This window comes from Caenorhabditis elegans, chromosome II, assembly GCF_000002985.6.
Source record: "Caenorhabditis elegans chromosome II".
In the NCBI taxonomy this organism is placed as follows: Eukaryota; Metazoa; Nematoda; class Chromadorea; order Rhabditida; family Rhabditidae; genus Caenorhabditis; species Caenorhabditis elegans.
In genome coordinates, this window is record NC_003280.10 from 4,832,930 (window position 1) to 4,846,209 (window position 13,280).

At 37.1% G+C, this 13,280-nt stretch overlaps 5 protein-coding genes and 1 pseudogene across 7 annotated transcripts; 3 read left to right on the plus strand and 3 right to left on the minus strand.

The window, feature by feature from the left end:
* Positions 1-1,215: 1,215 nt before the first annotated feature.
* Positions 1,216-1,893, minus strand: C33F10.11 (uncharacterized protein; the record flags this gene model as incomplete). Of its 2 annotated transcripts, none has more annotated exons than NM_001267161.3 (2): positions 1,216-1,394; positions 1,440-1,893. In NM_001267161.3, the coding sequence occupies 2 exons, from the start codon at positions 1,851-1,853 to the stop codon at positions 1,260-1,262; spliced, it is 549 nt and encodes a 182-aa protein (NP_001254090.1). The 2 variants fall into 2 exon arrangements, with proteins under 2 accessions (NP_001254090.1, NP_001254091.1); NM_001267162.3 differs by having other exon boundaries at positions 1,260-1,394; positions 1,440-1,712.
* Positions 1,894-2,093: 200 nt separating this feature from the next.
* C33F10.1 (uncharacterized protein) lies at positions 2,094-2,788 on the plus strand. The gene is made up of 3 exons (NM_062468.10): positions 2,094-2,160; positions 2,209-2,564; positions 2,610-2,788. The coding sequence occupies exons 1-3, from the start codon at positions 2,151-2,153 to the stop codon at positions 2,742-2,744; spliced, it is 501 nt and encodes a 166-aa protein (NP_494869.1). The 5' UTR covers positions 2,094-2,150; the 3' UTR covers positions 2,745-2,788.
* A 585-nt stretch (positions 2,789-3,373) lies between these two features.
* On the minus strand, positions 3,374-4,830 carry C33F10.12 (Phosphate carrier protein, mitochondrial). Its single transcript, NM_062469.7, has 4 exons — positions 4,759-4,830; positions 4,476-4,713; positions 3,701-4,429; positions 3,374-3,653 (listed from the first exon to the last, which is right to left on the minus strand). Exons 2-4 carry the CDS (start codon positions 4,707-4,709, stop codon positions 3,438-3,440), a joined length of 1,179 nt encoding a protein of 392 aa, NP_494870.1. The 5' UTR covers positions 4,710-4,713; positions 4,759-4,830; the 3' UTR covers positions 3,374-3,437.
* A 506-nt stretch (positions 4,831-5,336) lies between these two features.
* Positions 5,337-5,611, plus strand: C33F10.26 (annotated as a pseudogene). The gene has a single exon. A coding segment is annotated over exon 1 (275 nt).
* Positions 5,612-8,444: 2,833 nt separating this feature from the next.
* T23B7.2 (DUF4408 domain-containing protein) lies at positions 8,445-9,314 on the minus strand. Its single transcript, NM_001027182.3, has 4 exons — positions 9,199-9,314; positions 9,036-9,150; positions 8,838-8,953; positions 8,445-8,789 (listed from the first exon to the last, which is right to left on the minus strand). The coding sequence occupies exons 1-4, from the start codon at positions 9,280-9,282 to the stop codon at positions 8,502-8,504; spliced, it is 603 nt and encodes a 200-aa protein (NP_001022353.2). The 5' UTR covers positions 9,283-9,314; the 3' UTR covers positions 8,445-8,501.
* Positions 9,315-9,678: 364 nt separating this feature from the next.
* nspd-4 (Nematode Specific Peptide family, group D) lies at positions 9,679-9,894 on the plus strand (the record flags this gene model as incomplete). The annotated part of the gene is made up of 1 exon (NM_062470.5): positions 9,679-9,894. One exon carries the CDS (start codon positions 9,679-9,681, stop codon positions 9,892-9,894), a length of 216 nt encoding a protein of 71 aa, NP_494871.1.
* Positions 9,895-13,280: the final 3,386 nt, after the last annotated feature.

Below are 13,280 nucleotides of genomic sequence, written 5' to 3' on the forward strand. Positions count from 1 at the left end.
TTCTTCAACTCATTCATTCCAACACCGAACTTGTTGTAGCACTAGGCCTTGTTTTCTTCAACATCCGCTTCCGGCTTGAAGGTCCACGAGACATCGAGGATGCGGATGTTTCCAAAGTTTTGGACAACCCACTTGGGCTCGACAATCATATCGATAGCCATGGCTTTTCTTTCTTGATTGATTGATAATCGCTTGTGACAAAACGATATACTGAATTTTTGTTCAAATCTCCTCTATTTACTCTATTCTTATCAGAATGACACGATCTAAGATGTCACAAAGATCAGCATCACGTACGAGAAACTGACAATTTTTGAGTAAAAAACTAATCAGTTCTTGATTTTTCTCCCTAACTAACCAGCTCGAAGTCTTCGCAACTAACCATGCTTAACAGTAAGTTTTAAATTTTTCTGGTTTTCAAATCATTTATCCCTTTTCAGTTGTTCTTCTCATTGCTCTTCTGGCAGTTTTCAACACGACGCTTGCATCTAATAGCGTCTGCCACTAATAATGTGAATCTTACCCTGAATCTATGACTGTTCCTATTTTTTCTTCAATAAAGTTCCGTGATTTATAACATAATTTTTCGTGGCTTTTGTGGATTTGTGATCAATTTTGGGTTTATATCGACGAACATTTAGGTTTCCCCTCATTTTGTAAAACTTATAAAAACTAAAACACCATCAAGTACATACATAACAAGAAAGTTTAACTTTTGATCATATTTATTGCACTTTATTTTATTCCGTATAAATCACTGCAATCATATAAGATTTCGATAAAAATTTTATAACTTAACCTAAAAGATCAAAGTTTTAGCTCAACCATATCTCAGTTGTGAATGAAAAATGTGCATATGCTTTTAACTATTGAAACGTTTTTTATTATTATTTTAAGCCTAACATCGAGAAGCTGTTGAACAGCAAGGAACAACAAACGAATGCGAATATAAATTTCCAACAATTTTGTGCGAAACGAAATCTGGATTCCATTCTGTTGAAAAAATGCCCAGACGCCAAACGTCCAGAATCTAAAAAAGTAGGACTCTGTAGACCGGGTATTTGTAAAGACCGGACAATTAATCGTCCGGAACTCAGTTTGCAAGCTCAAGTAAAAACCCAGCAGAGATCGGTCTACTTTTCCGTTGTCTCTTCCAGAGAAGTACCCGTAGAACAAAGACACTGCTTCAGAAAAACATAACACTTATAATTGAATAATTCAGGAAAATATTTATTTCTTTATCACTGTTCTGACAGTTTTCAGCAGTTCGATTCCGTTTCCACGAATTGTCTCACGATCATCACATTTTGTCGAGCTGGCAGTGGGCATGTCTGAATCTCACGGGCTCTGTAGAGCTTGAAGACGGGAACCTCTGCTTCAGATTCTTCGAAATTCTGAAAATATTGAATTGTTAACCTGTCTATATTGATTTTCCAAACCTCAACATCCATAGTGACAATGGTGTAGACAAACAGAAAGATGGTGGATTGTGCAATGAATCCAGCGATTCTCATTACCCTAACATGACTTGCATCAGCATCTTCTTCAAGAATATCAGCCACTTTGATGTTCTGAGCTGGAGCAAAAGCAGTTGACTTGGTGGTGTTTGTGTAGACATCAAGAGGTGACACTACTGGAGCAAACACTGACACTGTGACATTCGTGTAAAACTGTACTGGCTTCTTGTAGACATCGCCTGGAGCCGGAAGCATCAGTGGCTTTCTGGTGATGTGGCAGATGCTGTTAGATGCAAGCGTCGTGTTGAAAACTGCCAGAAGAGCAATGAGAAGAATAACTGACAAAGTGAGAAATGGTATGAAAACCAGAAAAATGTAAAACTTAATGTTAAGCATGGTTAGTTGAGGAGGCTTCGAGTTGGTTAGTTGTCCAGAAAAATCAAGAACTGATTAGTCTTTCACAAAACTTCGATTTTTTAATTATTGATTTTTATCCATCGCGCGGTTTTTTAAAGATAGTCCACGTAAATGTTAAATATCGGAAAATTTTAAGAACTTCAAATTTTAACATATAATTTACGTGAACTATTTTGTTAGAAAAATATAATCAATAAAAAGTCAAAGTTTTGTGAATACTCAATCAGTTCTTGATTTTCTGGACAACTAACCAAATCGAAGCCTCCTCAACTAACCATGCTTAACAGTAAGTTTTACATTTTTCTGGTTTTCATACCATTGCTCCCTTTTTCAGTTGTTCTTCTCATTGCTCTTCTGGCAGTTTTCCACACGACGCTTGCATCTAATGGCGTCTGCCAAATCACCAAAAAGCCTCTGATGCTTCCGGCTCCAGGCGATGTCTACAAGAAGCCAGTGCAGTTTTACACGAATGTCACAGTGCCAGTGTTCGCTCCAGTGGTATCACCTCTCGAGGTCTACACAAACACCACCAAGGCAACTGCTTTTGCTCCAGCTCAGAACATCAAAGTGGCTGCTATTCTTGAAGAAGATGCTGATGCAATTCATGTTAAGTCAATGAGAATCGCTGGATTCATTGCACAATCCATCCTATTTTTGTTTGTCTACACAATTGTCACTATGGATGTTGAGGTTTGGAAAATCAATATGAACTGGTTAACAATTATATATTTTCAGAATTTCGAAGAATCTGAAGCAGAGGTTCCCGTCTTCAAGCTCTACAGAGCCCGTGAGATTCAGACATGCCCACTGCCAGCTCGACAAAATGTGATGATCGTGAGACAATTCGTGGAAATGGAATCGAACTGCTGAAAACTGTCAGAACAGTGATAAAGAAATAAATATTTTCCTGAATTGTTCAATTATAAGTACTCTCCCGTATATATATATACTATAGTCGGCCGGTGTTTCCCGCAACTTTTCCACGGTCGCTCGCGCTCTGCATATGACCGGCTTCGCATTGAAAACGGGTCCCACACAGGGGCTGGCAGAAATTCTTAGATTTCTTTCAAACTGACAGCTTTAAACATGTAAATTTCTACAGGCAATTGCTGGACTCAACGTAGGATGCTTCCTAGCCATCTCAGCGATTTTTGTTGCAACTCTTTCCCATTTCCATGTAAACTTCCTCTATTATTAATATGATCTACTTATACATGTTCCGAAATTGGTCAACTTCAAACCAACTGGAATCGGCCAAAAAATAGAAAAACCCTCCCGATCGGCCAGTTGTCGAAGTTCGTCACCTTCAGGGATTGCTAAAAATATAAGCATTCTGGTACTTTTACAACTTCCGATTGTCGCACAGCACAGAATAATCATTAGTTTTCATCCAGAATGTGACATGATGAGATATTAAAACTGCGAAGTGGAAGTTGCTCCTAGCATTAAAGCTCGATATACTTTTAAGATTGACAAACAACGACAAAAATGAACTGAAATCCCAGAAATCTTTTATTACTACGCAATCAAACTAAAAGAGCCCAATTATAGTTATCAACATTGTTAAACAGCTTCTTCCTTCTTGGCCTTCTTTTCTTTCTTCTCCTTCTTTTCTTGCTTCTTGTCGACTTTTCCTGGTTTCTCAGATTTCGCACTCTTTTCTGGAGCAGCAACTTTTTCAGCAACTGGAGCAACTTCAGTGGTTCCCGGAATTCCGAGCTTCTTCTTCAAAGATTCTGGCATTCGTGGTGGTGGTGGACGTGGAAGATTCATTGCAACCTGAAGCAAGAGATATAGTTTTAAAGAAACGTAGAGAACAACCTTACCTTGAACGAATCATAGATGAACCATTGAAGAGCAGTCAAAGTTCCAACCATAATGATTCTTGGGCCAAGTCCTCCCCAAAGTCCCTTGAATCCAAGTTGTTTGACAAGACTTCCAACACTAGCATTTGAATCTTGATTCAGTTTTGAAACAAGAACATCTGGAGGATGGGACACGACTGCACAGAAAACACCAGCAATGTATCCAGCTGTGAAAGTAACTGCCAATTGTTCCGACTTTGAGCATTGAGCACGTGGTTTCGGAACAACGTACTGATAGAGAAGCTCGACAGTTTTCTCGAAGCAAGTGAACTTCATCATGGTGTATGGAATTTGGCGAGTCCAAAGAGGTGGAAGTCCCTTGAAGAATCCAGTGAGCCCTTCCTGCTTGTAAATCATTGGAGCACATGCACGAAGAGTTGTTGGAGCAGTTGGAGATGTTTGCATACGAACTTTCACTGCTTCCATTGGAGCCAAGAATATGTCGGCAAAGAATTCAGCAGAGGCAGATGCGGCAAGATAGATCGAAGTTCTCCAAATATAAGCATTCTCCTCTCCTAAAGCCGAGCTGTAGATGTTTTTGAAAACTTCATAGAATCCGAATTTTCCCAGTCCTTGAGCCGAATAGCCAATGAATGTTGGAGCCCATCCACGAGCAAGACCACGAACTCCATCCTCGGCAATTGTCACTTTGAAACCTTGCACCATGCTTCCATACTTTTCCTTGTTGACCTGAAATTGTAATATTGGTAACTGAAACATAGACCTTGGGCGATACCTGAATACGGCACTTGACAATATCCAACGGAGTGATGGCAAAATGAGTTAATCCACAGGAAAGAGATCCTCCAAGAGCACACATTGCATAGAATTGACTGGAGCCAAATTCAATCGGAGCAGCAACAGAAGTAGCAGCTGATGAACATTTTGCGGTACGAACCACCGATGGAGCCGATGGAATTACTATTCCGTTCTTTTGAGCCGCGTCGAAGACATCGTGAAACAGTCCCATTATTCTGTAAATGAAGAACATAAATTACATTGAATAGAGAAACAATTACCTTCAAATATTGTTCGGTGTTTCTCTACGGCGACAAATTTGTGAAGTGATTTTTCCATAGGAGAAAAGTGATAGGGCCACGTCATTTTGACCCCTTCCTTAAAATTGGAAATATTGGAAATAGGATGTGTCACGTTGGAAAACAATTTTTAAAGTCTATAGAAAATTAATGGAAGTGTACCAATAGATTTTAAAAAAAATTGGCACGAAGGCAGGTGAGGCATGTACGTAGGCAGACACGGGAAATCAAAATGTCTTATTTCGATTTGATCTTCAAAAAACGCGGGAGAAAATACGCAAATCTGTTGCAGGCAGGAGACATTGAAAATGGTCTCGAGTACTGCCTGAACGGTGTCCCAGTTTTTAACCACCTTTTGGAATTCTTCTTGAGTTTGTAAGTGTTTTCCATAATTTCCATAAAATTAATTTTTACGTGATGCTGATCTTTGTGACATCTTAGATCGTGTCATTCTGATAAGAATAGGGTAAATAGAGGAGATTCGATCAAAAATTCAGTTTATCGTTTTGTCACAACAACGATTACCAACCAATCAAGAAAGAAGAGCCACAGCTGTAGATATGATTGTCGAGCCCAAGTGGAGTTGTCCAAAATTTACGAGAAGAAATTTACGAGGTCGCGTCCGAATCGATGCTCCGTGGACCTTCAAGCCAAGAGCGGATGTTGAAGAAAACAAGGCCTAGTGCTACAACAAGTTCGGTGTTGGAATGAATGAGCTGAAGAATCCATAGCTTCTGCCATCTGGCTCGCTGTTGCAGGAATCGTTGCCAAGCTGTACAATGGAGGAGTCTACGAGTAGGCTTACAAGCTTCTACAACACCTCAACACAAAGGGATATCATTCCTGAAGTCTGCAAGTCGCTGATACTTTTTTGTATGTTTGTAATAAATATTGAAAGAAAAAATGTGTTTAATGTTGCTTACTTTCATTGTCTTTTATTGTCTGAAAAAGATGGACTGCCTGACTATTCTGAAAGCTGCTCATTTTTCTTCTCGTAAATTATGAAAGAGTTCACTCTTTTTACAGCAAATCAACAGTTACAGGAAACGGTACATACACCAATCTTTTTCTCCAGAAAATTTTCAGCAATTCTCTCGTTGTGAGACCCAAGAGTTAAAGTTCAGTGAAACCTTTAGAAATGACGTGATCATTAATTTCATATAAACTTCAAGAACATTCATCCATTTCCCCCCCTCTTTTCATATTCTATTTTCCCATTAAATTTCCTTCCTGAAATATTTGTTTCTATTCCGGACATTTTCGCCTTTCCTTTATTTATAATTAACTTTACTCTATCATTTTCACGTACTCAAAAGTTTGGGGACAAAATGGCACACACTACTCATTTCTTGGAGCTCTGAAGTCAATTAAAAGTTTGTCTGTTTGCTCATTGATCTTTCACAGCTTCTTGTGTCTCGTTTCTTCAACTTTTACATTTTTCTTGAAATTTATTTTTATTTTCAATTTCTTCCAGACGTTTGCTCATTCATTTCCCGTTTGAATTATTCAAAGGAAACGAACCTGACGTCAATTTTGATTGGCATATTATTATTATTTTCTTTAATATTCGTTCTTTTTTATTTATTTGTTGCAACTCAACCTAACGCCTCTGTCTCTTGCTTTTTGGTGATGTGATGACGATGATGATGATACAAATAATTTTATTTCGACATTCCCGCCCTCACCAGATTGATCAAAAATAGAGAAGAGATAGGGGGAAGATTTTGCAGAAGAAAAGATGCATCTTTTTTTTGCAAACAATTTTGATGCACAAAGAGCACATTGTTTCATTTGCAAACAATCTTGATAACTCGGTTTTCTGGCTAGACAAAGGAATTTTTAGAGTATTCGATTTATTTTTGCAATTTTGGAAAATTATTCTAGATCTTTCTTCTAATTCAACCGCTCCTCTCCTATCACTTTTAATATCCCTATTTTGAAATGCCCAATTTTTTCTTTCAGAAACCAACATCTAAAAATGATATCAAAAATATTATAATTTTCTGGCAAAGCGAACGTTTTTCAGGAAAAAATTAATGTTATTTGGTCGAACATTTAATCCAATAAAATTAGAATTGCAAAACTTGGCATTTCTAGTCTAGCGCCCACTGCCTCACATCATATTTCAAAAGTGCAGGTGGAAAACAGGCGTATTTTTCGGCCCACCGTGCACTGGAAAAGCTATGGAGTGCACAATGAGCTCAAAGTCAGAGTATAAAATTTCTGGAAAATATGTTTAAAATTTTTAAAATTTTTCATTATTCCCCAATTCTTTGAATGTGTGCTCACAAAGAGATGCATCCCGTTTTGAACACTGACAGTTTCTATTTCAGTCAAGGATAAGGCTGAAATTTGGCAATTAGTTTTGGAATTTTTCAGCGGATTTTACTACGTGGCTGTAGCTTAAAAATCTTAACGCCATCGGAACCTTTAAGCCAACAAGCTTGAAGATTCCGTATTTTCAGCCCGAAACGTTAATTTTTCATAAAAATTCGTGCCATTGTATTCCACTTCTCCCCTCTAAAATATAATTTAAATCTGAAAACTATTTTGTGTCGTCATATGTCCCATGCCTCGTGGGCCATCACCACTTCACACACTCGCACAAATTTTCGCAGTTGCATCCACTTCAAAGTGACGTTTCGTGTTCCATTTCAAACTTTATTTTTTCATTTTTCTTTTTTCATGCTTATCCTGTTTTGTCGAAAAACTTATTTTATTTTTTCCAGAAGACATATTTCTATGAATTGCCCTTTTGAGCAGTTGCTCAACGATCGGTTACATCTAGGCGTTCTTTAAGTTTTTTTTTTAATAAATGATATCATTTGAAAGAAAAATGATGGAACTAATTAAAGGTTGACATAAATAGTCAATGATGTGATTTCAAGTGGTTCTTTATATATTTTGCCCCCACATTCTACAAATGCTATAATTTTAAAATGTCTATTATGTGGAAGATCAGAAGATTATTGTCCTATTGGGCGTTCAATTTACATATTTGCTACCTAATTAACCTAATTTCCTAATTCAATTGAACTTAGTTAGGTAACAAAAACCCTCAATACCATTTTTTTTTTGCAAAAATAAATATTCCCCATAATATCCCTGGGGACCCATTTTCCAATTGATTTGACCCGAAACATGGAGGGTGTTGAAATTCGAGTGAGAAAAGATAGAAATATATGCGAAAAAGGAAGGTCATTTTCTAAAGAGAGAGGAGCATCTGGGTCACTTTTCATGAACCAATGAACTTGAATACGTGCACATATTTGCCTCGTTTTTCGGATAATTTTGTTTTTAAAATTGAATCCATTTTTTAGAGTTAGAACTCTTAGTTTTGCAAAAACTTGAATGAACTTCCACTTTTTTTAGTTCGAGCAAGTTATAAAATACTCCAGACATCAGTCTACCGAATAGGCAATATAACGCCTGCCTTGTGCCTACACTCCCACCAAACACGATATTCATTTAATATTATACCCCAGACAGTAAATCGACTCAGCTTTCTCAGAAAAGTTGATAAAATGCGACAGAAAGCATTGTCGAGGATCCTCCTTGAACTCCTTTAAAACCTGGCGCAGTATCAACTGCATGCCGCTAATTAGGAGCATCTGGTATTGGGGCTCATGAGGCGTTAGTGATCATTAAAAGTATAAAATAAAAAAATTACTTTTCAGAAAACTTTTATTCATTTGAGATTCAAAAATAAGTTCTCTTCATATCTTCTAAGGCATCTGCACATAGTTAGATGCTCCAGCAGTAGATTCATTCACAAACAATGGAATTTCACTTTTTCTCGAAGGGCTTGGAGGAGAGGTTGGTGGTCCGATAGCGCAGGTCTTGGTCTTGTTCATGGATGACACTTTGCTGATTGTAGTCATCTGAGTCTTGCAAGTAGATGCAGCTTTCGGAGTCATTGGTCTCGCATTCTTCTCAGTCGGTTTGTGATCCTTTTCGGCTGCTTTCGCATTCTTCTCAGCTGGTTTGACATCCTTTTCAGCAGCAGCTTGAGGCTGAAATAAAAGTGAGAGTTAAGAATTGACAAAATATATTTATGTTACCTTTTGCTTATGCAGTTTGACCGGAAGAAGTGCAACTGGGTTCACTTCATCATCTCCTTCAAATTCGTCGGCTTTCTTGTCAATTTGTGTGGTAGTGATGTTGAACTTGACGTTTGCTGAAAACGATGAAGTTCAAGTTGTGGAGATTTTGAATTAAAGTGATTCAAATGACCCCAAAAAAAATAATAAATTCCTCACCTTCACTTTTGTCCGTCTTCTGCGTTTTTGCACACTCCGAGGTTGACTGTGAGGCCTCCGGAGCAACTGGAACCGGCTTTCGCTCGGATTGCTTCGGTGCCATCTTCTTCTTTGCCTGAAAGTGAATAAAACCAGTTAATTCAATAGAAAAGATTTAACTTACACAAGTGAGGAAGATATTTCCAATGATCACGAAGCAGAACAATTGAAGCGACATTTCTATAATCGCTAATCCAGAAATAGTCATTTTTTGGATATAGTGATACACAGATCGTCTATACAAATATGTAATAATTCGATTTTCTTTTTTATTTGAACAGTTTTAACTTCGTTACAAAGTTCACGGATTGAATATTGTGAATTTTTAAGTGAGAAAATTTGTTGACAACGGATTTTTCCAAGACAGTTGTAATTATTTCAGAATGTCACGGGAATTATTAATTGTTTTCAATTACTTATTTTTTCATCCTTTTTAATTTTGAAAGAAATTTCAAAAGTTGAAAAGTTCATGTAGACGGCGTGAACTTTCCGTGGAATATTCTTATCTTTGTCCTAGATCTTTCCTTATATAACGGGGCAGAAAACCTCAGTCAATCAGTATTCTGAGCAAGTTTCTCTGAATAACCCCAAACGAAAGAAAACGATGGCGGACAAGTCGGCATACATGGGCGCTGGAGGCTATGGATCAGGCTACATGGGATCCAATGCCTCGTCGTCGGGATATGCCCGCGAAGACTATGCACAAGGAGGGAATGGTGGTGGACAACAACAGCAGAACCAGGGTTCCGGAGGAAACACCAACCCAGGTGGACAGGTCTTCAAGGCCCGCACTGACCAATCGTGCTACCTTGGACCATAAGATGATCGACACTAGAAGAGCCAGTACTCAGCCAAAAGGCAACTCAACTCATGGCTATTGTTCTCAATGAAAAGTTTCTCATCACCTTCTTTGTTTTCAGTTTTTAAATAGCTATTGCTACATAGTTGTATATACAGTTCAATTTGTCCATCTTGATCGTTGCAGCATTCGCCACACAATGTATTGTTCCTTCATCCCGAAATGGTTGTGCTATCTACTTGATCCAAATTTCCGCTCGAAATTGAACTATTTGAATAAATGTGTTCCAGATGAAAAAGTTAACTAAATCCTCCTCACAGACTAATATAATATAGTAATCCTTGCTTCTTCTACCTCTAATCTTCACATCGCTGAACCCTCTCCCATCATAGTTCATTTTCCCGAACACCAACTCAATTCAATCAAGATTTTCTTATTTTTATTCAATCATTGCAAGTTATCCACGTCATTTTCTATTGAAAACATTCTTGTCTACACTGAAAGAAAAAACTTAAAATTCAGTTGGTTCAGAATTCGTAAAATCTAAATATTCTATAGACGCCAAATTGGAATATTTTCGAGTTCCATCCGAAAATTACTATACACTTTTCATTGAGTCAGGGTCATTTATGAAATTAGTAGTATTAGTGAGAAGTGTATCTATATATACTGAATACTTTCACATATGGGATGAAATGGAAAGAGACAGATAGATGAATGTTAATTATGTTTTGACTCTTCTCTCTCAATTTCTAAAATACTTATCCTCTTGAATACTCTGCGTCATTGAATGCGGTGTCCCTTCTGACCACTTGATTACCTTTTTGCATTACTTTTAGCCCCCCTCAAAACCTGACTCATCACGAAATCACATTTCGGTTCCAAATTTAGGATGGATTACTGTATTGCATGCGTATTTGGTTTGAACATTTAGGTATTTGATACGAACAACTTTGATAATTGATCAAAAATTTACACACAATTTTCAACTTTGAGGAATTCTGGGTGGTCTATTAAAATTTTAATATGAGAAACGTTTTGCAGATATAGGCAAGCAGGCGAATCCGGTACAGGCTACCTTGAAGGCAGGCAGGCATTTGAGTTCCTATTATCCTAGAATAGAAAATTGTAAGATTTTCAGACACTAGTCTTTTTGAACTTGTTTTCCAATTCTCTTGAAAACTAATTTCAACCTCTTCCAGTTTTTGCAACCGGCTTAAATTATTTATCCGTTCCGACTCAAAATTAGATTAATTCAATTACCAGCCTCCAGCATTTCAGCATTTTTCCAAATTTGTTCCTTATTTTCCTTAAACTTGCTGTGACATCATTTTCGTAACATTTTCCAGTAAGAATCCCGGAAATCATAGCGAACAGTGAAAAATGTTACAGTGCTTCGTGTCCTCACGTCATCTCGGTTCAAAAATTTCAATTCTCAATAATCCCTGCTAATTACTAATCCGGGTGTGCACTTGGTATAAGGGGAAAGATTTCAGGAATTTTGGAAATTTTAGATGACGATTGTTAATCTGATAATGATGTAGATTTGGAGGCTAAATGGCTTCACGAATTTCGAAATTCGTAAAGCAAAATTATTTGAAACCAAATTTAGATACTAAATTCGATAAGCATCTAAAAATATTTTTAAGGAAAAACACGTTTTAGGTAGTCGACTTACATGGCAAGCAGTCAAAACTTTTCAGGCATGCCTTGTGCCTGCCTACTGCCTATTTTCAGCAGTTTGTATTTTCTCTCGAGCTAGGAGTTTGGGCGATGTGAACTACACAATCTATTTTATAAATCTAACAGTTGAATTTTGAGTAGAGAAATGAAAGCATTTTCTTATCTACTTGAAAACTCAGGTAGGCGTAGGTAGGCGCAGGCAGGCGTTTAGCATTAATTTCTCACCCCCTCGAAATGTTCCATCTCTAAAGCTAAAAATACTTTTTCAACTTTTTGATCTATTTTCAATTCACATTCAACAACTGTTCTCTGGAAAACGTATTCCTGAATGTCTACGCATTTTCTGAAGTTGCCAAACAAATTCCCAAATATTCTTCTAATTCCAGACTCAAAACAATTCCCCGCATAACAATTTGATTCCGAAAAAATCATAAATGACCAATTCGTTCGTTTTCATTCAAATTAAAATTCTTAAAAGTAATTTTTAAACAACTCTCTGAAATTGTCTCTCTGCTGAAAACTATCCAACGTCACAAAATTTCATAGTCTGCAAAATGACGTGGTTCCCTGAAAGTGGGTTTGGTCAGTTTGAAACCGGAGCAGGTGCACATTCACAGCCTACTTTCAAAGTCCGTTTCTTTTCGAATAAATCAAAAAAGCAATCTATTGAATTATTTTTTTTAGAAGTTGAATGTATATAATTGCATTTCTAGGACCGTGGCACGTCACAGGCATTTTTTGGAGAATTCATATTTTTTGAGAAAGTAGAGCTGCTTTTTCTATAATAACTTTTATAGCTAGGAAATTTAGAAATTGTAATTTGTAACAAAAATCTGTAAAAGTTTTTGACAAAAATGTTATATCGAGAACATAAATTTTGAGTTCTAAAAATTCCAATTGAAAAGAATTCCACATTTCTGGAACTACTATTCAAAACTGATCTCATGTGGAGATTCCATTTTCTTGTGGCTCCAAACTTGGAACACTTTTCCTCTTCAAAGACCATCATTATTCACTTTTATTTGCCCTTTTCTTTAATCTTTTGTGGGCTTCAAATCTCCAATTACCATATTCCCATGTATCTGCTCTTATTTCTGGGTCTATTCAAGTCATAACGTTCTTTATTTTGGTCCAATTCTCGTGGTACTCACTCCCTCACACACCATTTGTGATGTCATATGCCAATTTTTTGTCCGGTCGGTTTGCAAACTATTTTTCTTTTCTGCAAAACCAAATGTGCGTGGGCGCCATGACAGAGGGCAGACCGTGAAATTAGGATTGTTTGCTGAACATGGTCACGCTGGACAAGTGGTCATGTACAGTATTTAATTAGTTATTCCATTTTTTCAATGATGATGTCATCAGTGAATGTGTAATACAGTTGTTTTCTTCTGTCCAACAAATTTTAAGTCATTGGCGCCGACCTCGCTGCAAAAAAGTCTTCAATTTTTTTGCAAAACTTATATCAATCAAGTCGCATTACTTCCCTTTTACACAAATTTCACTTTTTCTCAATTTTTCTTCTTCTCCGTCTTTTTGTTCTCCGTACAACCGGACCGTAAGTCATTTGCCATTTTTATATGTCTTTTTTTTCTGTGTTACGTCACAAGTTGATGATCTACAGTAACCAATTGTTCCGATTTGGAACCATTTGTGTAGAACATCTCAAACTTTTGAAAAGTAGATGGTGGTGATGTAAACTTTTTTTAAATGTTGAACAGAAA

Bases quoted from the DNA above. Each gene is read 5' to 3' on its own strand.
- C33F10.12 (NM_062469.7), bottom strand. From the start codon at position 4,709: ATGGGACTGTTTCACGATGTCTTCGACGCGGCTCAAAAGAACGGAATA. The intron at 4,430-4,475 runs GTATCGCCCAAG...TTACAATTTCAG, and splicing joins TTGTCAAGTGCCGTATTCAG to GTCAACAAGGAAAAGTATGG. The intron at 3,654-3,700 runs GTAAGGTTGTTC...CTCTTGCTTCAG, and splicing joins TCATCTATGATTCGTTCAAG to GTTGCAATGAATCTTCCACG.
- T23B7.2 (NM_001027182.3), bottom strand. From the start codon at position 9,282: ATGACTATTTCTGGATTAGCGATTATAGAAATGTCGCTTCAATTGTTC. The intron at 9,151-9,198 runs GTAAGTTAAATC...ATTCACTTTCAG, and splicing joins GAAATATCTTCCTCACTTGT to GCAAAGAAGAAGATGGCACC. The intron at 8,954-9,035 runs GTGAGGAATTTA...CATCGTTTTCAG, and splicing joins GAAGACGGACAAAAGTGAAG to CAAACGTCAAGTTCAACATC.
- C33F10.1 (NM_062468.10), top strand. The intron at 2,565-2,609 runs GTTTGGAAAATC...ATATATTTTCAG, and splicing joins TTGTCACTATGGATGTTGAG to AATTTCGAAGAATCTGAAGC.